Here is a 24,498-nt window from a genome sequence, read left to right as displayed (position 1 = left end):
ATGATTCATTTGCCAGTTACTAGGGCAAAAAACATACATATACAAGTAAAAACACACATATACATTATGTGTTAATGCATGTTATAAATGGTAATGAACCAAACAAGACCTGCAAATGAGTCACTCCTCAGCCTCCTCTTATATCAGAGTGATTTTAATCTTTCTCACTCCAGTTTCAGCTGTGAGAAGGACCACTGGGGAAGGCGCAGGTATTTATAGCTGTTCTGCACGGCCACACTGAAAGGCGGGATGAAAAGCCCGCCTTTATAGAGAGCAGCAAGATATGATATCGTTTAAACTTCGGGGACAACAGGGTACAATTTTGGACAATCTTTGGTTTTGGAAATGGTCAGACACAGTCCGCCCCAATTCTGACACAGGAGAGGTGTGGGAGGAGGGTTTTCAGCTGTTCAAGCACTCTGTTTAGAGCATGCTCCTAGTCTAAATGCATTCCTCTGAGTGGTTCACCTGTTTCCACTGATTTTTGCTATCTGAGTTTCTGTGTGCTACTCTTGTTGACAGGACCAAAACAAAGCAGGGGCCAGCACTGTAAATGCAATATAAAGGCTGTCCCTGCGTGTTGGTCGGTCTAGCGTTGGGATTTCACCATTGGCCATTGTTCTTTCAAAATAGATAGACTCGCACAGTCCTAAAATACGTCCTCAGAGGATTAGGTTTAGACCTGATCCTGTTTCTGTGCGTCCGGCCATGTTGTATATGCTATAATGCTGCTCATGTCCAAACCGTCCAGTTTGTGGAACAAGGCATGACAAAGCGCATAAGAAACAGATACATGATTAAATGTATAACTGGATTAGTGCTCAATGAAAGGCATAAATACAAAAATAATCCCTGGAAAATTGGGTGGAGGAGCACAAATGTTTAAAAATATGCAACAGGCATCAATAAAGAATGCAATGAACCACAATGAACCTTTTTAAAAACCAAAACAGGTCCTGGATTTACAATAAAACTGACAACTGTAGACAACCACATGGTGTGTTTGTGTGTGTGTGTTTTGTCTATTTATAGCAAACATATTAATGAAAACAATAAATGTGTCACCCTGTCAGGTAGGATCCTGATAGTGAAGCTGGCAGCTTATTTCAGCTGAAATAACTGACTCCTACTTTCACTACATGTTAATGAGACAAGGTTCACTCATTAAACATGACCACATCAGTGAACATACTAACTTAATTTGATGTAACTGAGAACATAGCTTCTCTCCGGTCTCACCGTTGTTATTGTATCTGCACTAATTGATAACAGCCTTTTTTTTCCTACTATCATTATACAAAGCTGTGGTCTCTTGAAAGGGCATTTGTCCCATTATCACAGGCAGAGGGCGGTTTGCAAATTCCCAGACACGCAAATCTTAAGCAGCATTATAAAAAAATGCAGAATAAGCAAAGGAAGGAGAAAATATGGAAAGTATTTGAAAAATTGCATAATTACTGAAGTTTGAGTGAGCTGCACCTGGGGCATGGCAAACTCCTCTGCATCCAATTAAAGAAAACAGTCTAAACAGTCTCATGGCATTCTATTTATTCATAAAGGTCATCCATTTATTAATTTATAAGTAAACTTCTCTAAATAAATTATTTTGTGCAATTTACATGAAATTTGAATAATTTCGACTGGAGATTCAAAAGAGAACAAATGGGGATATTGACCAAGCAGAACTCCCAAAAAGTCTCTGAGGTTTTGCAGGAACGCGAATGACACCGAATAGATAAAAAAACACCATAGTGTACGGTAAGGTTGTATATATTAGGACTTGTAGTTAAAACATCCTCCAGTCGCATAGTCTCTGGATCAGAACCCTTTGGGCTGACAGATGAGGTACGTCTCTTTCTCAGAGGCTGCGGATAACCCTGCCCGACCTCCAGGAACATCAGTTTGTAGAACATTGTGTTAGAAATCCTCCTGGGATCTGAGTCGGGAGCTCTGGAGCTAATAGGTACAGATATCCATTTTCTTCCCTGCCTGCGCCTTCTTCCTCATTCCCCTGCACTGCAAAAAATGTCCATCTCAAATGTACTTGCACACAGAAAGTGGCAGCTGCTTGCCATGCCACCACAGTTTGCCATGAATTCCACTCCAACTGCTGCAGCCAGAAAGTGCTGATGCTATTGGTAAGTTTGCCAAGAAGTGGTGACAAATCAAAATGTAATATTCAATTGCTTTATTTGACATTTCTTATTTAACTGTTAAAACATGATGAGTCAAACTATGGCTGAAATGCATTTGCTTAAAAAAAATATATATTTAACTTATTAAAATTGCAGTATAGCGAGCACAGCAAGTTTATCATTTAAGTCCACCTCAACATTTTTGTTCACTGTTACTTCTTGTAGATGTTTGAGCTTCACTGTGCACAATGATGCATGTGCAGGTTGACACCAGGAAGCGGTTTTCATCTTTGGGGGAAAGTTTCTCACCTTAAATTAGAGTGTTGGTAGGAGAAGGATTTTGTGACATCACAGCTAGTTGGGAAACCCGATCGTGGTCCAGTATGTGTGACGTAGAAACTTGAAACCTTCAGCGCACAAACACCAAGAATGGACTAACGAGTGTGTTCAGAGGTTAAACTTTGCAACAAAAAATATTTGCATATTGGTAATTAGGGAGGAGAAGTACAATTTTAATTAGGTAATTTAACTTTTTTGTACCAAAAAATTTGAGACACAAATTAATATTGGACACAAAGTATTTTTACATGTCTTAACACACGCCTGGAGTGGGATGTTACCACATTTTGCTGTGGTCAATTCTTCCTTTTAGTATTATACAGTTGAGAAGATATTGTTGCCGCTCAGAGATCAACAGATTTAACTACCCTGACTGCTAAAGATGCCACATTTGAACACCGCACAGAAGCAGTAACCAAATGTTAAATGTTCAATCCATGACTTTGTATGCAAATATTTTTACAGTGTGGTATTGCTTCAATTAAGTGAAGGATCTCATTTATTTCCCCACTGGTCCTCTTCAAGCAGTCTCTTTTGAATATTTTGTAACATGCTGTGTGCCTTCCACATACCTCAGAGCACACCAATCAGTATCAAACATGCCTGATATTTTGGTCGGTAGGCCTGCAGTGTGAGCATACAGACACCTGGCCTTTGGAAGAGGACACATCTTTACAGTCCAGATGAACTTGATGCAAACATCATCTCGAGTCAACATCATTTTGATGTTAGAGGAGCACTGGGCATTTGAAGGGAGTACATTAAAAACAAATAACAGTGCCCGTAATTCCACACACTTTAATATGTGTGTTTCTTATTTCAACACTTGAGCACTTTACAAATCATGTCTAATATAGATATTTTTTGCAGCGTGCTTCGCCTCCAACAGAAGAAGACATAGATGAGAACAGGCTTCTGGGATATGACTGACGGCCCCTCTCAGCCAACCAGAGCAGGGATGCTGCGAGCACCTCGCCTGCTTCTCTGACGCTATTGGCTGTTCTCTGGAGAGTCGGGGTTTGTTCTGATATTAATGACTGCTGAGGAGACGGAGGCGCATCTATGTGGTTCGCCTGACACTTGATCGAGGGTAGAGATGCGCCCTCAACAGCCGCTGTGAACACGGCAAGGGAAGGGCACAGGGAACACATGAACCTCTCTCCCTACTCTCTCCAGCCTGCTTTTTGGACTTCGCTTCATGTTTTGTTTTCCCTCACGCAGAAGCCGTGTGGGGTTTTTTTGCTGTGGGGAAGAGAGGCTAGAATTGATTTCTCATCAACTGCGTAAAAAATAAGAAGACCACACATTGTTGACTGGCTTTATGTTGCGCGCTGGGGCTCTCTCGTCATTGGAGCGGCGCACTTGATGGGAATACAGAAAACACACACTGCTTCGAAGGGCTGTGCTGGTTAAATCGGGTAAGTTTACTCTGTTTACTCCTAAAATATATTTCTGTCATTTCGTACATATCGCACGGTTGCGTCTGTGCAACGGATTTTCTAAGTTAATGAAAAACGCCGATTCGGGGATGTTTGACCGGACATATAGTCTTGCGATTGAAAGCAACGTATCATATCGCTTCCCAAATACCAATGCTTAATGTTTGATTGCATAAATTAGGGAAAATATTGCAGGATAATTATGCTGATGACTGGCCTCGAACCCTCACTTGACGTGGAGGCGCGCTTTTGCGCAACTATGCAGGATGCGCCTTTAACCAGACCGGATTTCTGATGGACTCTGTTTAGCCAAATTAGTTAAGGGAATTCGAGACGGACTTGTGTTTATGTGTGTGTGTGTTGCAGTGATGGATTGGCAGTTTCATGTCCCCGAGTCCTGCTGAGTGAGCGCACACCAGACCCGTCTCGAAGAAATCCACAGAATGGTGGCCACCCCCCCTCTCCTTTAAACCTTCCTGTTGCAAACAGAGAAGAGGTTAGCGGACACATGCAAGGAAAGTGTGTTACACGGTACTCGGGCCTTTTTTTGGGGTTTAAACACACATCGCAACCGCGCACATTCTCCACCGGTGAACAGAGACGCTTCTTTGCTTTCACCGCCATCTCTGCGCGTTGCATCCCGGGCTTTTTTTTTTTTCTTTATTTGCGGATTGAACGCAGCCACTGAGAGTCATCTTGGAGCGCATTCACCATCATCACTTCACCTGCTTGTGCCAGTACACCCACACATCCAGGGATCCGGCTTGCAAGAGAGAGAGAGGGAGACGGAGAGAGGGAGGGAGAGGGAAGGTATTCACTAATCCCTTAACTGCATTGGGGCGTCTTTCTACCCTCTCTCTCTTTCTCTCTCACCCCCCCTCTCCCTCCTCCCTCCCATTTTATCTCTCACACCATCTCCTCTGTCCAAAATGTATGTCATCCAGCAGATGTTTCACTCATGAATATTTCAAAGGCAGATAAACAGATAATGGCCGATAATGACAAATGTGACTTTCACCGAGGGGGCTGCTGGATATGATTGCTGTAATCTTCTGTGCAGACGTGTTCTGTGTATGCATGCGTCCGTGTGCTTGTTCCCAGTGATGGATACAATAGATTTTGGCCTCCACAGTGCGAATGACTCACCCAAAGCAGCTGCTCACTATGAAACACACAGCAGAATGCCACATGAGAGCCATCATGTCCTCACATCAGACGCCACGCCACGCTGAGTGAACCTCAGCCCACATGCTATATATTGTTCCCACTTCGGATTTTTTGACTATACCTGCCAGTCGAGCCGAGGCTCACGTTGTAATATTTGACCACCAGCTGTGGTTGTGAAGGGTCTTTCCTGCTAAACATCGAGAGGCGGTGTGCGTGGCATGCAAAATACAGTCCCTAAACTGTTTAGCGAGGTTCAGAATTAAGTGTTTTGCTCGTATCATAACATTGTAGCCACATTGCAGTTCCTCCCTCATGCAGATAAAAACAGTCAAGCAAAGCAGTAGTGGGTTGCTTTATTAATTTGGGCACATTTGTTCAAAACAAATCAATATTACATGTCCACACTAAGTCATACGCTTAAAGTGAGTGGCTTTGCGAATTGCCTATTGATCTGCGTGTGAAACAGTGAGAAACAGTGTGTGTGTGTGTGTGTGTAGGGAGGGGGGGGTGGGCTGGGGGATGGAGCCTGCAGTGGCCTTGTGGAGGCTTGGAGAGCATGATAGGCAGCACAGTGTGGGTGTTCCATATTCATTTCTCTATAGGCAGAGGGCAGCAGGTTCCTGTGAGGTGAGAGGATGTGTGGGTGCCAAACGCTACTACCGGTTCAGAGTCAAAGTGGAGTTCAGGAAGCCTACATTAAAGAGCCATCAAAATCACATTTATGTCAAGATTTTTTTTTCTTTTTCCCCCATAATGGTGGTAACAAGATGCCCCAGGATCTATCGGGGTTCCTGAGTGAAATACATGTAAACATATTCACAAGACGGCTGCAGGGGATCAGCCTGTGCAGCCAAGCATAGGCTCTCTGATAGCATCGTGTTCCCAAACAAACACAGGCACACATTAAAATGGAATAAGCACAGACAGAGGGCAAAGGGAACAGGAGGGGGAGGGAGGGCGATGTGCATGTTTTTCTTGGATCTGGTGGATGGACTGTATCAGACCCAAATTATATAAAAAGACACAAAGAAAGAAAGGGGAAGGAAACAATAGGATCAGAACATGGTTTGACGGCAGCATCCATGACATTTTGGGTGTTTTCAGTCCACATCAAAAGGTCAGAATGGGATGCGACACTTCCTTTGTGTCCAATGACATTTGCTTTTACATTAGCATTTTAGGTGTGTGGGTACTATGTTTAACAAAATAAGTACTAAAAACTGATCACAAATAATAGATAAATGCTAAGTAAACTGATGCTGGTACTCTCAAAAAAAACCTAAAAAATCTGAGCTATTAACCACTAATTAGTCTGCTATTCTGCAGATTCATATCAGAGCTGGACCTGATAGGGACATATGTCCATATTGCAGTTTCAAACATGAGCAGAGAAGAAGGAAGACATCTAAGGGCTACTGCTGTGCCGTCCATCTGTTCTGCATTCAGACCGATACATATAGGCCCTCAGTGCACTAATGAAAAGCTTGGTGGATGTTGTATCATGAGACCAAAACAAGTGCTCATGTTTTAATGGACCTGCAGTGACTCATAGATGATGCATGTTTCCGTAGCTGGATTCCTGTATTTACACACACACAAACACACATGCAGAAATATGCACATAAATGCACACACACAAAAGCAATTATGGGCTCCAAATAAGCTGGTCATTGTACTCCTGAGCCCTTTCAGTAGAAACAAAGCTAAAGTGCCATTTGTAAGAAATCTTTTATCTGTTTTAGCTCAAGAAATGTAGCAGAGAATGAAAACAGAAAAAGAAAGCCCATATCAAACCCCATGAAATCATAATAAAGAGGTCCAAGGCAGCGATAAATGCATTTCAGTGGCATATAATGATTGATTCCGTCTGCTGTAGGAACTTATTCCCTGCAGGCTTGTGGCCCCTTGACCAGCCATATATTATTCATATAAATATAGATAGCTGCGCATCTTAGAGGCAGCACACATGCCACATTTGCACCTGCAGATTCAATTTGGCTCTGACTTTGAGGGATATGCCGCTGGCTCCATTCCCCCTGCCCGTACCCCTTCTACCCCCCTCCTCACACCTCCCTCTTTCATTCTGGCTAGCAGCTATACATGGAACATTATGCAGATTTTTGTCAAGAGTGAGTGCGATTATGTTGGGGGAGAAATGAGTGTTGGAATGTTCGCTACGCCTTTGACCTTATCAGCGGCAGCCTTAAGCTGGATACCTTGGCTTAATTTTAATAGATGCAGCACGATGCGAATTAGACAAGGGGACCTAGCTGTGCTCTTTCACTGTGTGTTGCGTTATGCATGCGTTATGCGAATGAGCTTGGGCACGTTTGTTTTTTATGGGCTCTGTCAGGACACTGTCGGCTAAATTATGTGTGCATGCTTGTGTCCAAATCCATACATCTTTTTATGTGTTTGTTCCTGTCTGCTGTGCGTGTGTGTATGTGTGTGCATGGGCGCAGGTGGGCGTGCTTTAGCGTTCAATAGTGCAGCATGTGTGTTCTCCCTCACTCAGCCCAAGGGCATGTCTTGTCCAGAAAAGGGCTGGAAAACCAGAGAACGGGGTCCTGTGGTTAATTTGGAACATTGATTTTACATTAACAGTCGACTTGCCACTTGATTCACGGCCATTTATGGTTTCCATCCGCTCCCACACACATAACATACATATGTACATACAGGAAGCTTCATTATGCATTCACACTCCATAGAAGGATCCCTTTAATTGACTCTCCCTTACCTTAGAGAAAGTATAATAGTAAATCAATGAGGTGAGGGGCAGAGGAAGGGACAGTAAAGCCTTTCAGAGGCACCCACCCACTGAGGGGCCAACTATCGGAAGTGGATTCGTTGCTGTCCACCGTGGGTCCAGTGTCCACCAGAAGCATTTTAGAAGTGCTGTGACTTCAAGCATCTCCTTTCACTTTCTTTCCCTTGCTTTCCCATGATAAGCAATAATTAACCCTGGATATTGAAACAGCCTCTATAAAATACATTTCCATTTTATAAAGCATGTCCATCCTGTGGAAAACATGTAAATATCCTGCTTTTAGCAACTCATTTTCTAATCCAATAGGTTTTAAATGGCATATTAAAAAACTCTAAAAAACACCAAAATTGGAGATACATGGTTGTACGATAATAGGTCAGACACCTATAATTTGTGACTGCCTGTCATATGAAAAAAATCTAAATTAAACTAGTATATTATGCACAGTGATAGCCAATCTACACTATCTATCTTAACTGTAAATGTAAACGGATTTATAGAACTTAAATTCTAATTCTTATGCCAGAAGTACAAACTGGTCCGGCAAAAAATAAACCTGGCAGTTGAAGGACCACCGCTCTTGTGTCAGGTGGATGTTGAAGCACTGGGTGAAATGCAATTAGCAGCCGCAGTGCAAGCGGAATGGAACCAACCCACACATTTAAGGGTACAAGCTGCATGGGCCAAAAGAAACCCATACAGGAATGGACATTGGTAATTAGGAAATAGCATCTACTGAGAGAGACAGAGGCAGACGGTATGCAGATAGACTAGGTTTGGCACAGCAGGGGTGACAAGTATTGAGAAGGCAATTAGGCGGACGGCAAACGAGCAATGAGACAGTAGGATGCCCAGAATGAAAGACTGGAACCTGAACATGCAGGCAGACTAAATTAAATCCCTACTTTCTCTTTAGTCCGTTGCTTGGGTGGATTGTGCTGCAACATATACGAGGAGATGTTCGCTATAAGGGTGTGAAGAGTGGAGACAAATGTGAGAAAGCAGGATGAAAAGGACATGGTTTATAAAAAAAAAGGATGTGGACGGTGGGGGTTGCAATATCACGAGAAGAAGCAAATGAGAGAACGAAGAGGGAGAAAGAAAAAAGAGCCTGAGAGAGAGAAGGGGTGACTTGAAGAAGAAAGCCTTGCGAGGCTTATTACCAGTGGATCAAAATTCCCAGTGAACCATTTCTACAATACACAGGCTATTCTCCTGAAAGAGGAGGCAATTTGGCTGCGCCCTACTTTCCACTTACGTCTGACCTTTATGTCTTCCACCCAGTTTTACCACAGCGAGTGTAATGTCTACCTCTCAGCAGATGCAATACTGCCTTGTTACTACTTAAACCGTGCAGGCCTCATAATCATCTCCCCGGGGGCCAATATGCTCCCCACCAAAAACCAACATCTAGACTTATGCCACAGCTCAGATCTCACAAATGTTCTCTTTTATGCCTGTCATAACCCTCACAGAACTTGTTTTGTATAATAAATGATTTTATTTTTTTACACAAACTGTGGGTCAACCTGTCGCCACACAGGGCATCGATGAGTACCCAACCTGCGACAAAGCAATCATCTTTACGTCCCCGCTCCGCTAAATCCCATCCGAGCCCTGTGAAGCGAGGGGGAGGATTTATAACTCATTTCAATAAACAGCATAAAACAAACAGTTCTGCCCGGCTGTTTGGCTGCCCGGCTGACTCGAGTCAGGCTTGCCTGAATTAGGACCGCAGAGCCACCAGGACCAATGCTTTCTGCCCCGACTGTGCACACTCATTAATTTAAAGTGGTCATATCTCACTGGTCTCTAATCAAACTGTATTTGTGCCATTACTGTCCGGACCAGCCGCAGTGTTAGTATAATGGAGGTGGCCCAGTGGGAAGGAAAGTGTGAGGTGTTGCCAAGATCTGAATGGGAAAGCTTTTCACCTTGACAGTGGCTGAACCTCTTAAAATTTAGCCTCGTCCCGTTTCGGGTACATCACGATTAGTCTGACGCCGTTTCCACATGAGAGCAAATGATCTCCAAATAGTGCATTCTGGGCATGCAAGTCATGAAATCTACTCATCACATAAAGAATGTGCCTGGGTGAACTGAATATTACTGAACACAAAAAAAGACAGTTATGTGAGTTTTTACCTGACAACAAGAGTAAGCCAACTTAAATGTGCAGCATTTTAATGAGGACAGATACCAAGTTTTTCAGTAATGTCAAATGTCACACTAATTAAGAGTGAAATCTGTGACTAACGAGGACTAGAGACATACCAGTTTATAATGGTGATGCAATGGTACTGTCATTTCTCAACAGCTTCTCGGTTTGCAATATGTCAATACAGATATGGTAGCTTCTAACTCTTAATAATGATGCAACAACACTTCCATAAAAATTATTAAAAATGCCAGATTGAAAACCAACATAAAAATCTGCATGGCATTGGACCAGGATACAGATATATATATATTTTATAATATATTTTTTTTAAATAGCAATGGATGAAATCACTGTGTATAATTTGAAAAATGTCTTTTGAAGTGACAAACCCAGAAATAAAAAAAATAAATCGTCCAGGCCAGTATATCGACAGATATCGTCTTTTTGCAAACTGCATACTGTATTGTTATCTATGTATGGCGGCCGAAAGGTAACAAGAATTGCAATACAGGAAAACCGAATTAGATTTAAGGTAATATAGAAACAGTGACTCTTTACAGATTTTGTCCACCAGTAAGTGATTCTTCTGAAATTTTTCAACAGTAAAAGGTCCCGCTTTGTGTGTATTTTAAGAGCCAGTAAGAGCCAGATATGTCCCTCAGGAGGAAGTGAAGACCAAACCAGAGCTAAAAGAAAGTGACTACTGGACTTGGCGGCCAGAAAGGCATCCCCATATAAACGCCAATATTTATCTGGATCTGCTGGATGTGTAAAAAGGCAACTATATGCTAGCAAGTTTTTCATATAAACTTAAACATGTTAAAAACAGCTAGTTGTATTTCACAGAGTTAAGGAAGTCCTGAAACAAACCAAATATTAAGAGCTTGTTTGCTGTAATGTACAGTCAGGATTAACAGTGGTGAAATTGAAAAGCCCATGGGCCAGACTGTCAGCCTGCTACTGTAATGAAGGTGCTTTGGAGACCATGGCTTGAATGATTGCAACCCCCCTCCCTTTTTTCCTCTGACACCTGGGAACTCGTGTTAGCTCCATGAGTGAACACCTTAGCCTGACCTATAAAAGGCTTCCATTGGCTCCCTGAGCAAATGTCAAAGCTTAGGCTTAATGCGTTAGTGCAGTCAGACATTAGGTTACAGGAGATCCCATTTCAAGCCCTCAAGGTTATATTAGCGGCTGTTGATTATGTATCTCTCAACTCAGAATTTCCAAAAGCGTTCCCAGGCACAAATTACAAGCATCCGTCTTTGAATTCTATTTGCCACAGCCATATTAACCACATTTCTCTTTGTCCAATAGTTGCGTAGCCGAACGCAAGTTATTGCCACTTAATACCAAATACACTACAACATTCTTTATGCTTGGAAGTCCTTGTTTTCTCAGAATCTTTAACTGGGTTTGGGTTAATTCCTCTGCTTCATGGTCTTGCTAAGGATAATATTTCCTGCAATGACAACATTCTCAGGGTCACGAGAGGTTAATACACCAGTACTGATACTACGACAAGTTCCTCCCCTGGCAAGTCATTTTGTCCTCCAGCTCTCTTCTCTCTCTTTTCCCTCCCCTCTCGCTCCACCTCAATTACCGGCAACTGAGCAGCGGATTGTGGGAAATTAGCTCTACATTGTAGCAGTGGGTGTGTGAGGGGGGGCTGCGGCTGGGTAGCTTGACTGGACCTCTTACTAATAGGTTAGTACAAGTGGTGTGTGGACTCCATAGTCACAGCAGTCACGGTGCAAGGCCCCAAGAATACAGACAGCCTCTTCACCGGGCTTCACATAGTGCAATCGCACAATACCAATTTACCTGTTCAACTGGCTGTGGATGATTAGGATAGTGCACTTAAGATGATGCAGTTTGGTACAGTATTTCAACTTTATAACAAAGACTAATGAAATGTAGTATCTACACCTTTAACAAGCCTAATTTGTCTGGCCAAACAAGCATTCTTAATCGAGGCGGTGTTGTTGAAAGCTCTTCAATTTTGCTGATGTGTTAACACATCTTGATTAAAGTATAAAGAGCTCTGAGGATGTTCCACTTGTCATTTACATTCAGCTAATGTGAAAGCACGCGCGGTCTAAACATTTTCTTAGTTTTACTGCATAGCCATCTTGCCTCAATTGTCTTTATTCCAAACTGTTTTATTATGTAACTAAGTCATTGACTCAACACTGTTCTGTTCAGGCAGCGAGCATGCCTGAAGACTCACACTGCATTTGCCACATCAGACACATTGCCACACAAGATGTCACCTCCTATTCAGTCAGCTTCTTCTTACAAATGACTCCCAATGATTCCCTTCAACAGCCCTTCACTGGGACCTCAGCTGACATCCAGGAGACTGTTATTCAAACATTACTTACATAGATTTGTCTATAACATTTGAAACTTGATTTGCATGCAATATTTATTATGATTGGATAGAATGGAAGAAAAAGGCATAATGAAAAGTGAGTCATCATTTTGATATTAATTCAGTATTTTAAGATTTAATTAGATTACTATTTTAAACACAACATATTAAACAATCTAATGGGTTATTTAAGCAAAGTTTTAATTCAGTATGCAATGTGATATTGTATGTCAGTGGTATTAAACAAGTACTACACCGATTTAACGTCAAGCTCATACATAACATTGTCAGACTCAAAATTAAATATAATTTTTCGTTGTTCCACACATTCTTCTTCCTTGTTAAAACCTGGCACTTAGATTACCCACAATGCAAAAATCGATTTGGGTGTGTTTTCTTAGTAGCAGATAGTGTAGCCTTGAGCCATTAGCCTCAAGCAGAGTTGAAGAGGTCTGGTAAACTCACTTCTTTCTTAATCACTTTCAGAGTCTTTAGCCCCATCCAACATTGACCGTTTACTCAAGTGACATCACATGAGGCAATTTATGAGATTTCACACAGCTCCTGCAAAAGGTTTTATACGTATAGAGTAATATCCTCCAACACCTGTAAACAGACGTTGATGTGGACCAGAGCTGCAGCAATTAGCTGATTAGGCAAATATTCGATAGTTCTATAACAAACAGATTATCTGTGTTGGTAGGACAAAACAAACAGGTTTGGGCCTGGAAAACACGCTAATGGCCACCACCAGGCCTAAAATCAAGAATTTTATGAACCAAGTGTTGGATTATCATTAACATAATTTTATCCTCATTAATTAGCTGGGAAATATGTTGTGTTTGCTGGCCACACCATCTTGCAAATTGTCCGGTAAAGCCTCCCTAATCCCATTCTAAATTTTCGCCAATGCGGGACAACAGACATTAACATTAAACTAAAGAGAATAATGAATTCTGTTTTTCAGTCTGTCTCTTTCTATCCCTCCTCAGTAATGTCCTCCCTGAAGAAGTAAGACCTGAAAATATTTCAGCACTATATCCTTCTCCACACCAACAGTTTACCATTTATAGACCTTATTTTTGAGTGCTGCAAAACAGAACATATTGATCACACAATTAACATCACTGCTGAAACAAATGATAACAATAAAGCTATGCAGTAACAGTCAACCTGACCACATTACACTGCTGGCAATTGTGATTACTAAAGAGAAAAGCCAAATCAAGCGGAGGTGAGACCCAAATGCTGTAGGCTGAATTACAGACTCTGGTCTGTGTTTCCAGGGCACGGATCAACTGCATAGCCCACAATGAAGAGCTAGTGCTGAGGGAGAGAAGCTAAAGCCTGTTTATCAAAATGCTCTGGGTGTTGCAGCTTATTAAAGTGCCAGGTGCTTTTGAAAAATAATAACCCTCACCCCACACTGCCACCACCACACACACTTTCCCTCCTCCCCAAGCCTTCCAAACCACACTCTAGCCATTGCTGGAGCAGAGGTTGAGGAATGAACCCTTGGCTCGGCTTTGCCAGCGGGGCAAACTGCAGCGTTTCTGCTGCTTTCAGAAGTTTTTACTTATTTATTTTTATTTTTTCCTCACATCTCCCCTGTGGCCACTGAGGTGGAAACCATGAGGGTGATGAAATGAAACCATTTCTCTCTTTTCTTGTTCTCACTTTCCAGCTGCCGTCACACTTCTTCTCTTGATTCTTTCCATTTCATCCCCTGTCTCTCTTGACTTTTCCCGTGATGTGGTGCGCGCTCTTATAGGCCCAAAATATCCCAAGCACCATCAAACCCATCTGTTCAGTGAGAGGCAGTTACAGTACATATGACAAATTACATGGTACACTTCAACTGTGGAGTTTCTGCCACAGAAGCACACGATGGGGACACAAATGATATGATGGTAAAAGAGGCACTGCATAAAAAAAGATATCTGACACGCATGGAAGGGCATGCATCTCAGTTGGAGGTATTTATGGTCAATTCAATCAATGTTTGTTACTTGAGAACTAAAAGAACAGTATCACCTCTGCCACTCTATAAATGGCATACGATCAAAGGACAAAATCTGATCATTTTGTTGATTTGTTTAACCTGTAATGTTTGTTCAAGCTTTTACCATAAAATGTGCCTCATTTCATAACAGGGCTAATAACTATAAACTATAAAATGTGCCTAAAATTCCCAGAAAATCACACAGAGCACTATTGTAAAGTCAGTGAAACAAACTAGAAACTAAATATTTGCCTTTTATAACCTTTTTTTTTTACCTGCATCTTTATTATATATTTTGGTTCTTTATACACTAAAAGTTTGTTACCTAAAAACCCAATTAAATATGTCAAATGTGTTCTCCCTGAACTTTAACTTAATTTGAACGAGGATTGCATCCAGAATCACACTGTATTTACTATATAGTGCACTATATTTACCCTCTGCCATTTAATTGCAGTGTCCCGATTCCTAGTGACTTTTTTTTTTATAGAGAGTAGCGAATGAGTAAAAAGAGTAAGACATTTAAGTCTCTGAATGTCACGTAACAAAAGCATAGATAAGACTTGGTAATCTCTTTTTGAGCGCTGGTAATTGTTATTTGTAAACCTGTGTCCAAAACCATAGAATGATAATTATGTATTTTTCCTCCCTGCTTGTGTGTGGCAATGTGTGGCCACTGAAAAAAAAAAATTCTGACCGACCTGTATTTTGCAAAAATGTTTAATCTTATTAGTGTGATTGCACAAAGATTAATTATGTCAACATATTAATACATTTTCATTTGGGTGGCTGTCGGTTGCTGCATATTCGAACCAACAGGTGCAGATGCGACTGTGTCAAATGCTTAGTTTGCATGTACGGCCTAACTGTCTCACTATGGTGTGTGTAATTGGATGCCTGTTTTCTTGTTGCTATAGTTACTGACATATTCCAGTGTCTTTAAGCAGCTTGCCCTAAAGGCTAATGCTTAAGCCCTAGGATGTCTGCCATTTAAGAATCTTAATAAAGCCTTCTCTTTAACCAATAATAGACTCACACTACTAACACCAGGATTGAATGCCATATTGTGGAGGCATATCAGTAAGTCCCCAGAATGAAGTCTAGAAGGTCAAGCAGATGTAAATCCATGGTTCTATGTCTTGAAGGGAGCGTGTCTAAATGTCAACATGCATCAGTGTGCCTATAACTTATGTCAATATTACCAAATCCTTCTCTTATGACATTCGCTGACCACCTCCATTATCATGTAATACTCACACCACTTCTCTCTGTCTTGTTTGTCTTACACAGGTGGGAATGGACTGGGCTGTGGACTCTGGAAGCTAGTAACGACAGTCAATGAGGACATCCATCTTTAAACAGCAGATTTTCATGGATACCTATACATGTGCTCAACATAAGTCATTTGAGGTATAATATTAGTCCATCCTTTTTTCTTTTCCCCCTCCCACCTTCTCGGGTCTGCCTGACTGCAGTCTCGGCCCCGTACCCTGACACCAGCAGGGGCAGCATTGAGCGATTGGTCATTCCATCCAAGGGTGTCTACACAGCAAGACAAAAAAACCCTAGGGAGCGCTGCTGCAGTTGGTGGTGGTGGTGGCAGAGGCGGTGAGTCAATCGCCTCAGCAGCTGCAGCAAATGATTCATTATTTGTGAAGTTAACAGCTAAGACCACTTAATCTACAAGGACCAATTTCTTACTGGAGGGAATCGGTCCAATATGAAGGACGTGTCATTTGTGGATCTCTTTGTTGGCTTGGCCATGGCCTCTTTTGTTGTGGCCACAGAGGAGAGGCCTGATTGCCCGAAGCTCTGTGTATGCGAGATTAGACCCTGGTTTTCTCCCAGTTCGGTGTACATGGAGGCACAGACAGTTGACTGTAATGACTTGGGACTCTTTAGCCTGCCGGAAAAATTACCAGTGGGCACACAAGTACTATTACTGCAAACAAACAATGTTGCCAAGATTGACCAACCCTTGGATTACCTGGCCAACATCACAGAGATTGATGTATCACAAAACAACTTATCATCCATCACTGACATCCATCTGGGGAGTCTTCCTCAGTTGCTGTCCCTTCATATGGAGGAAAACTGGATACGAGAGTTGCCTGAACAGTGTCTTGCTGAGGTCGCTAACCTGCAGGAGCTCTACATGAATCACAACCTCATCTCCTCCATTTCTCCTATGGCTTTCCAGGGTCTCAGTAACCTTGTGCGACTCCACCTCAACTCTAATAAGCTGAAGGTCATTAAAAGAGAGTGGTTCGAACCCATGCCAAATCTGGAGATCCTGATGATTGGTGAGAATCCTGTTCTTTCTATTGATGATATGAACTTCAAACCTCTCAGTAACCTTCGCAGTCTTGTTCTCACCAGAATGAACCTGTCTCAGCTTCCCGACGATGCACTGGCCGGTCTTGATAACTTAGAGAGCATCTCTTTCTATGATAATATATTCCCTGAGGTGCCTCATTCTGCTCTGAAAAATGCAAAAAATCTCAAGTTTTTGGATCTAAATAAAAACCCAATTGCGAGGATACAGAGAGGGGACTTTGTGGATATGCTCCATCTGAAGGAACTGGGGATTAATAGCATGCCAGAGCTAGTTTCCATCGACAGCTTTGCCCTCAATAACCTCCCTGAGCTGACCAAAATAGAAGCGACCAACAATCCTAAACTCTCCTATATCCATCCTAATGCTTTCTACAAACTACCGCGTCTGGAAACCCTAATGCTAAATGGCAATGCGCTCAGTGCCCTCCACAGGATTACTGTCGAGTCCCTCCCAAATCTCAGAGAGGTTAGCATGCACAGCAACCCCATCCGCTGTGACTGCGTAGTCCGCTGGATGAACATGAACAAGACCAACATTCGCTTCATGGAGCCTGATTCACTGTACTGTGTGGAGCCTCCTGAGTATGAGGGCCAGCATGTCCGACAGGTGCACTTCAGGGAGATGATGGAAATTTGTCTGCCACTCATTTCTCCTGAAAGCATGCCTGGGCATATTAAAGCACAGAATGGAAGCTCGGTGTCACTCCATTGTCGGGCCTTTGCTGAACCAGAGCCGGACATCTACTGGATCACCCCGTCTGGTACCAGGGTCCTGCCTAACACCGTGTCTGACAAGTTCTACATGCACCCAGAGGGAACTTTTGACATATACGATATAACAGAAAATGAAGCTGGACTTTACACTTGTGTTGCCCATAATCTGGTTGGAGCTGATCTTAAATCTGTTTCAGTAGAGGTGAATGGATATTTTCCCCAACCCGCAAATGGGTCTCTGAATGTCAAAATCAAATCAGTGGAGACAAACTCCATCCTGGTTTCGTGGAAGGCCGGCCCTGGCACCCTGAATCCCAACATTAAATGGTACACAGCGTCAGGTGCTAACCGTCCCACCACAGCATTTACCACCAGGGTTCCCTCTGACGTTCAGGTCTACAACCTCACCCATCTCAGCCCCGCCACTCACTACAAAGTATGTGTGGATGTGCGCAGCATCCACTACAACCATGACACCAAATGTGTCAATGTCACCACTAAAGGATTAGAGCTGGCAGTCAAGGACACAGAAAAATGGGACGCAGCAGTAATCACCGTCTTTGGTGTGCTCTTGGCTGTGATTTCAGTGGCATGCCTGCTTATTTATGTGTCTCTGAGGAACCACCACCTTTATGGGGATATAAGGAAATGCGACTCCAAAGCTTCGCTCACACCAATGGAAGCTACCGGTATGCACTCTCCTTTCTTTACAAAGCTGTGGGTTTCGGGTAAGGGACTGCCAAGTGGAGTGGAGGTGAAAGCCACAGTCATAAATGTATCTGACAATGCCTTTTAAGAAGCGCAGCTTTGTAGAGCACCACACACCAACAACACTGAATGGACAAGGCCATGGGCAGGGGTGGACAAATCTGTAGTACTGTTTCAAAAGGCATACCCATTGCTGGTCCCCCGGCTCAGATACACTGGCAAAACTATTATTGGACTGGGATGGAACAGTTTAAAATAGACTACATGGTCTCCCAGTTTCAACCCTAGCTGCACTGGTGGCTTTGTAACCGTTACATCAAACCAAGCTAACATCAACAGGAAGGGGCATTTACTGCAAAATGATATATTTCAGTACCATTAATACAGAAATGCAGGCAGAGCAAAGAAAGTAAAGATGATGATGAAGATAGTGATGATGATGATGATGATGATGGTCAACTCTCTTGTAATTGACTGTTAAATGTGTTCAGAGTTGTGGAACTGTCCGTGTGGTCCCAAGCAATACCGTCTGTGCTTTGTAAAACACCCATAGACGAGTTAGAGATACAGTAATAACACCTGTCTATTATGGGAAGGGAGATTTAGTAGAGTAGACAAATAACAGTGACTATGGTGTAAGCCTTTTGATGAAATATAACCCCCTTTTTCTATTTAAAAATGGATTCTTGATTTTTCATGGAAATATTGTTATATATTCTATTATGTTGATGTAATGATAAATCCTCTGTATCTGAACAGTTTAAATGGGTTTTAAATTAAGGCAAGGAGCAGACTACTTTTGATTACAACGTCACATTAAGCTTAATGAAATTCAGCAACAAAATGAGTACCTAGAGAGGACATTTGCCAAATGGCTGTTTATGCTGTGTAGTTCTCATTGCAACGGTGACTAGGAAAGAAATGCTTTGGACTAAAACAAATATAACAGGTTGATTAAAACCGAGGTGATTGATGTGTTCTCTCCTCACGAAGCAGTCTGTTATGCCCTGGTAAGTGCCTACAACAAGAACTACATGAGGTAAACAGAAGAAACTGAAGAAACACGTCAGCCACAGCAAAACACGGCCATGTCATCATTGCAGAACCACAAGCTATTCTCCAGTACTTTTAGTGGAAATACTTTCTCAGTATTTTTAGCATACATATTTTAAGAAAACATTTCGTTGTTGCTTTGGGTGTAAAGTTAAAAAGCCATTTTTATATTAACTGTACTATATGTGATCAATGGGCACAACAGACTAATTATGAAAAGTGCTAAGAAAAAATAAATGTCATTGTTTCTTTTACAAACGATTGCCTACTTTTCTCCTTTGCTTTCTTCTCATATTTGTCATAACACACTTGGTTTATTTCAAACTTAAATTCATGGTATTATAATTGCACTACTTTTCCTTTTTGTTGTCATCCAGCCATGGGGTTTAATGACATTTTATCTGTGACATTTCAACTGCAAGCGTGTTAAACAAAAATATTGATAACGACTAAGTGGTACAGGACAAAAAAAATGTCATTTGAGTCAGACCACAGGGGATCAAGTCAGTAGACTTCAGTTGAATGGTTGAATGGTTGAGTGGTCGTCCTGACCCTGAGAAGAAAAAAAACAGCAACAAAAGAACAGAACTCATTAGCCGCCTCATTAAGAACATGTTCGTCCTTCAGCTGGTCTGAATATAGTCACTGTGCTACAGCTACAGCTGCTACTGCTCGTGCTTAGACAGGGACACAGCGTCCCTACGACAGAGAGATAAAGTACAGTACTGAAAAGTCAACGTGGGGTGGGACAGAGCCGAGTCTGAGCTTTAGGATTTTATTTGTCTTACTGAATTATCCAGCACAGAGAACATTTCACATGAGAAAGCCAAGCATGATGAATGGTTGTCAGAGACAGAGTGACATGGTGGATTTATCAAACAGGGCCTAACGCTCATACATCAGGCCAGCCTTCAGCACCATGGACAGAGGCTTTTAGAGCCAAGCTATCTGTCAAAGACAAAGGGAGTTAAAATATGACGCGATGTGCTCCTCAGGTAACGCTCAGGTCAGACTGAGTCTGTCTTTGCAAATACAGGCACAGAGCTGAAAACCCACATACGTAGGTACATGTAGACATAAATTCAAGGTCATTCACTGACGCAAAGATACAAAATATAGAAGAAGACACAAACGTGAATATAGACAAGCACACACATTTACAAACACACACACCCAAGCGCTAAATCAAGCAATCTTTCATACCCAGAGGTGTTGCAGCTCGGAGAAACTCAACATGACAGCCAAAGAAACCACTAAATGAGTTCACCGACCAAACATGTTCTTCGAGATTAAAGCAGCTAGTGGATATTAGCCATATTGTTCTCCTTATTTTTTCACAACTCATTATTTGATTACATACTTGAGTGAATAAGCTGAATGTTATCCGGAAACTCATCTCTCCTGCTGTCTGTCCCAATCTCATGCTTTTTCACAATCTCTTTCTTTTCTCTCACTTTCTCTCTCCCCCCGCTCGCCGCTGACACTCTCCCTCCACCGGCAGGCATTGGAGTTTGGTAGTTTTTTTTTGTTTTGTTTTTTCAGAGTTTGTACATTCAAAGCAACCTATATTAGAAAAAAGAAAAAGAAAAAAACAACCTTTGGATTTAACTTAAATCCCACATGAAAAGAGACAATGAGCTGTCACCATTTAATCTGCAGCGAGGAAGGAAAAATTATGTTTCTCGCTGAATCTTCAAATATTTCAAATATTAAAACCACCTTGTTCTATTCAAAAAAGCCATCTGCTCTGAGGCAGATATTAAAGCGAGCTCTGTGAAGGCTTATAGATGGGTCTTCCTACTGGTTACATATTCATTTTAATTTCGCGAGGATCATTGTCAGCCGGCCTGAGATTTGATGGTGCCATACACCAGTGGGATGTGCAAGTTCAAGAGTATCTTTATTTATTTCATTTTTGACAAAAGGCAATCATTAAGTCAGTGGCTGGCAGGTCATTTTCCCCTTACATTATAAGATAAAAATATGGGGAAAAAAGTATAACAGAATATGTAAATTTGTGAGCCTGTTTAAAATGTACAGTATTACTCAGTTGGTTTATTATAACAGTGTGCATATGGGCAATCACTACAATGACTAATTTCCTAGAGCATGTAGGAAGGTGCTATTTAAACACTTTCTATTTAATAGTTCTTTCATTTAGAATGGTGTTATTCAGAAAAACAGCCAGATTTCAACATAAACACTTTTCTTTACCTTTTAAAGCTGCAATTAAATATTTGATCTCCCTTCTGAGATGAGATTAAAAAAAAGTCCTATATAGCACTGCAAGGGCTGCAGAAAGCAAACAATGCCCAAGCTGCTGCTACAGGCACTTTTATATGTTTGAATTATCAGCTTATTAAAGTTACAAACTTCCACGTAGGTCAGCCAGTGTAGCTACAGGCAGCCACATTCCAATGAAAAGTGAAATGTCAACATGCATTTACAATCCTGCTGCTAGCGCTATGTGTAATGCCATTGCTTACTTTTAAGAGGCCTTTGTAGCCAGCTATTGGAGAATCAACCGGATGACCTATGGATTGCAATAACAAAGCGCTGATTGCTTTCATGACAGAATAAAAATGGATTTGCCTCTCAGAGACATATGAAGTGCTTCCGAAAAAATATTACACATTAACATGATGGCGCACCTTTATTAATTAAACACTTTTGCTGCAGCAGTGTAGGTTGTTTTCTGTCTCATCACCTTTTGATGTGTTTACACCGGAGCTGATGTTACTCCAGATGACAGGTGAATTTTTCATACACAACACGTATCATCAGCAAGCCCGGCCCATCACTATTCTGAACATGCATTGCGGTGTATTTCCTGAAAAGTAGAGACAGAAAGTCACAGCAGATTTTATACGGCTTGTCAAAGAGCAACCAGTCAAAAGCCATTTGTGTGTGTGTGCATTTCTGCTCTGTCTGGCCTCTTCCTGACTCCATTTCTATAACCATCACTCCCGAGGCATCTCCAACGTTCAGTAAAAAAAAAAATGTCACAGTCATAATCGCAGGCACACGCGTCCACATGCATTCAAAGCCATTAACATACAGGGAAAGTGCCAAAAACACAGCTGCTATTAGTCACTTCCATTTCAAACTAACCCCATGCGCACCCGATAGAGTGTTAGAGATGAGTAGCTTTCACATTTACATACTTCCTCTGATTCACAACTTGCATGACATCATTAAAATTTCACATATAAAAACTGGAAGTCCATTGATTCAGGGAGCCACACAAATTAGAGGTGTCTCATTGTAAGTAACCCAACATATTGATAAATGCAGGTCCATAAGTCTTGCGTAGGCCACAGTGAAAACCTGAGATCGAATATTGCATCACAGAGGGCTTTTCTGCTAATTGAAAGACCCATTCTCAGATAGATGATTGGTTTCCTGGGCTACTGATTGATCGCTGCCTCCCTTTGTCTCAGTGCTGTTTCCTCTATGACGTGGGCAAGCAGCCTGTGCCTGTAGATCGATGGGGGTACTAATGAGTTATTCACATGCATGTACTCACATTAATGATGGATTGGGATTGGAAAAAAAAAAGGGTGGGGGAAAGCACACACCTAACAAGCGGAAGCACATGGAGGAACACCCTTTTTCTGAGTAGGTTTTTATAAAGCATTGTCAACCTTGTGGCACTGATGCACCATCAGAATCATTAGCGCTACAGAGACCATCGATATTCACGGGAGGCCACATTAATCATCCCTGAACATTAAAGTCTTGTTGTGAAACGGTGGAAGAGCCACCTACGGTTATAGTCCCTGTGTAAGTAAGTACCACCTTTTTACTGCAGGCTTGTTCACGTAATGCTTCACTCAGATCCGTCTGTAAAAAGACCCGCTGCGGACTCCATTAGGCAGATGGAAGGTTTGAAGAAGAGTTAGTGCTGGTTACAACTGAGCTCTGAAGCAAAGTAGACCAGTCTCCGGGACTTTTTTTGATTGAGATAATGAATGCCTATATTCATGCATAAATGCTTCATTTGCTCAGTGGTAATTACGCACTGGTCTAACTGATAGAGCATCTGCGCCAACTGTCACAATTTTTCATATAACCGGGACAGCGTTTGAGAGGAGGACACGGAGGATGATGGGGAATTATAAAACTTTAACCTCAATTAGTTCAAGTTTTGTGGGAAAAAATGTTCAGCAAAAAAAATACATGCAGGAAAAAATGATTTCATATACACAAATCTATTATGGGGTGTCTTATTAATGCCACTTCATAACATTTTCCCTCGACTTGTAATTTTCTTCTTACCAGAACTTTACTCTTTGCAGAAATTACAGTGCCATAAATTGCAGCTTTTCAGAAAGCAGAAAACAAAATTAAGCAATTTGGCCGCGATAACAATAAGCGGCAATAACAGATAGCACACAACAGCATGACAAAAAACAAAACAAAACTAACATCAATGATGCTTAGACGCAGTAAAAAAATACATAAAAATACAGTTTTTGAATTGCGGGTACATCTAAATGAGTTTGTGTTGAGGTGCCAACAATGAATACAAAACAGGGAGAGAAATTATGTTAAAATGAAAAGACGGCAATGAAATCAAACCAGTGCTTGTGCACCCCTTTAATGTTTGTCTCTGATAAAAGCTTGTGTTTTCCTGTCAGCTGGAATGGCTTGGGCCACATTCTACAAACACGGCATGACTAATCCAAGCTAACATGATGTTAAAGCTTAAAACGATCCTGTTCATTCTCATCCATCTAACTTGGTTCTTCTTGATTCAGTTAAAGATTGTTTGATTTGTTAACGCTCATGTAATTTGCTCATCATATTTGGCTGGCAAACAGCACGTTTTCATTACAGTAGTCAGCTTAAAATTGAGGAACCACCTTAAACATATTCTAACTATTAAATGAAACCTGACAAAACATCTCATAAAGCAGATTTAAGGCTCTCTAAAACCAGAGATTAAATTCTATGTCCAGTTTCCAGCAAAGTGGGTTCTGTAATGAATCTGATTTGATTAATTTGCCTATAATGTATAAATTGACCTTGATGAATGACTGTTTCACTGTAAATGTGTACAGTTTATATTTTACTATACATCTTAGTGTTTAAATGACACATTTCCATGATAATGTCATAATTAAATGTCATGTTCTCTGGTTTCATCTGATGAGACTTTTAGTATCTTTTGTCTCTTTTAATGTTTTCAAAATTAAATTTGGATTGGTTCTTTATAATATTGGACCTACTTTTAGTTTTTTGTACATTTTGTTATGTTTATGTTGATTTTACACGCCAAAGATAATGACAGAATGAT

General features: G+C 41.5%; 1 protein-coding gene across 1 annotated transcript; it reads left to right on the top strand.

The window, feature by feature from the left end:
- The first annotated feature begins 3,596 nt into the window (after positions 1–3,596).
- On the top strand, positions 3,597–19,412 carry LOC118336526 (leucine-rich repeat neuronal protein 3). The gene is made up of 2 exons (XM_035673198.1): positions 3,597–3,892; positions 15,678–19,412. Exon 2 carries the CDS (start codon positions 16,108–16,110, stop codon positions 18,232–18,234), a length of 2,127 nt encoding a protein of 708 aa, XP_035529091.1. The 5' UTR covers positions 3,597–3,892; positions 15,678–16,107; the 3' UTR covers positions 18,235–19,412.
- The last annotated feature ends 5,086 nt before the right edge of the window (positions 19,413–24,498 follow it).

The sequence above is a fragment of the Morone saxatilis genome, unplaced genomic scaffold (genome assembly GCF_004916995.1).
Source record: "Morone saxatilis isolate NCDOM2014 unplaced genomic scaffold, NCSU_SB_2.0 Contig10, whole genome shotgun sequence".
NCBI lineage: Eukaryota > Metazoa > Chordata > Actinopteri > Moronidae > Morone > Morone saxatilis.
This window is presented reverse-complemented; position numbering and strand designations above follow the sequence as displayed.

Excerpts from the sequence above, each read along its gene's own strand:
- LOC118336526 (XM_035673198.1), top strand. The coding sequence starts at position 16,108 with ATGAAGGACGTGTCATTTGTGGATCTCTTTGTTGGCTTGGCCATGGCC.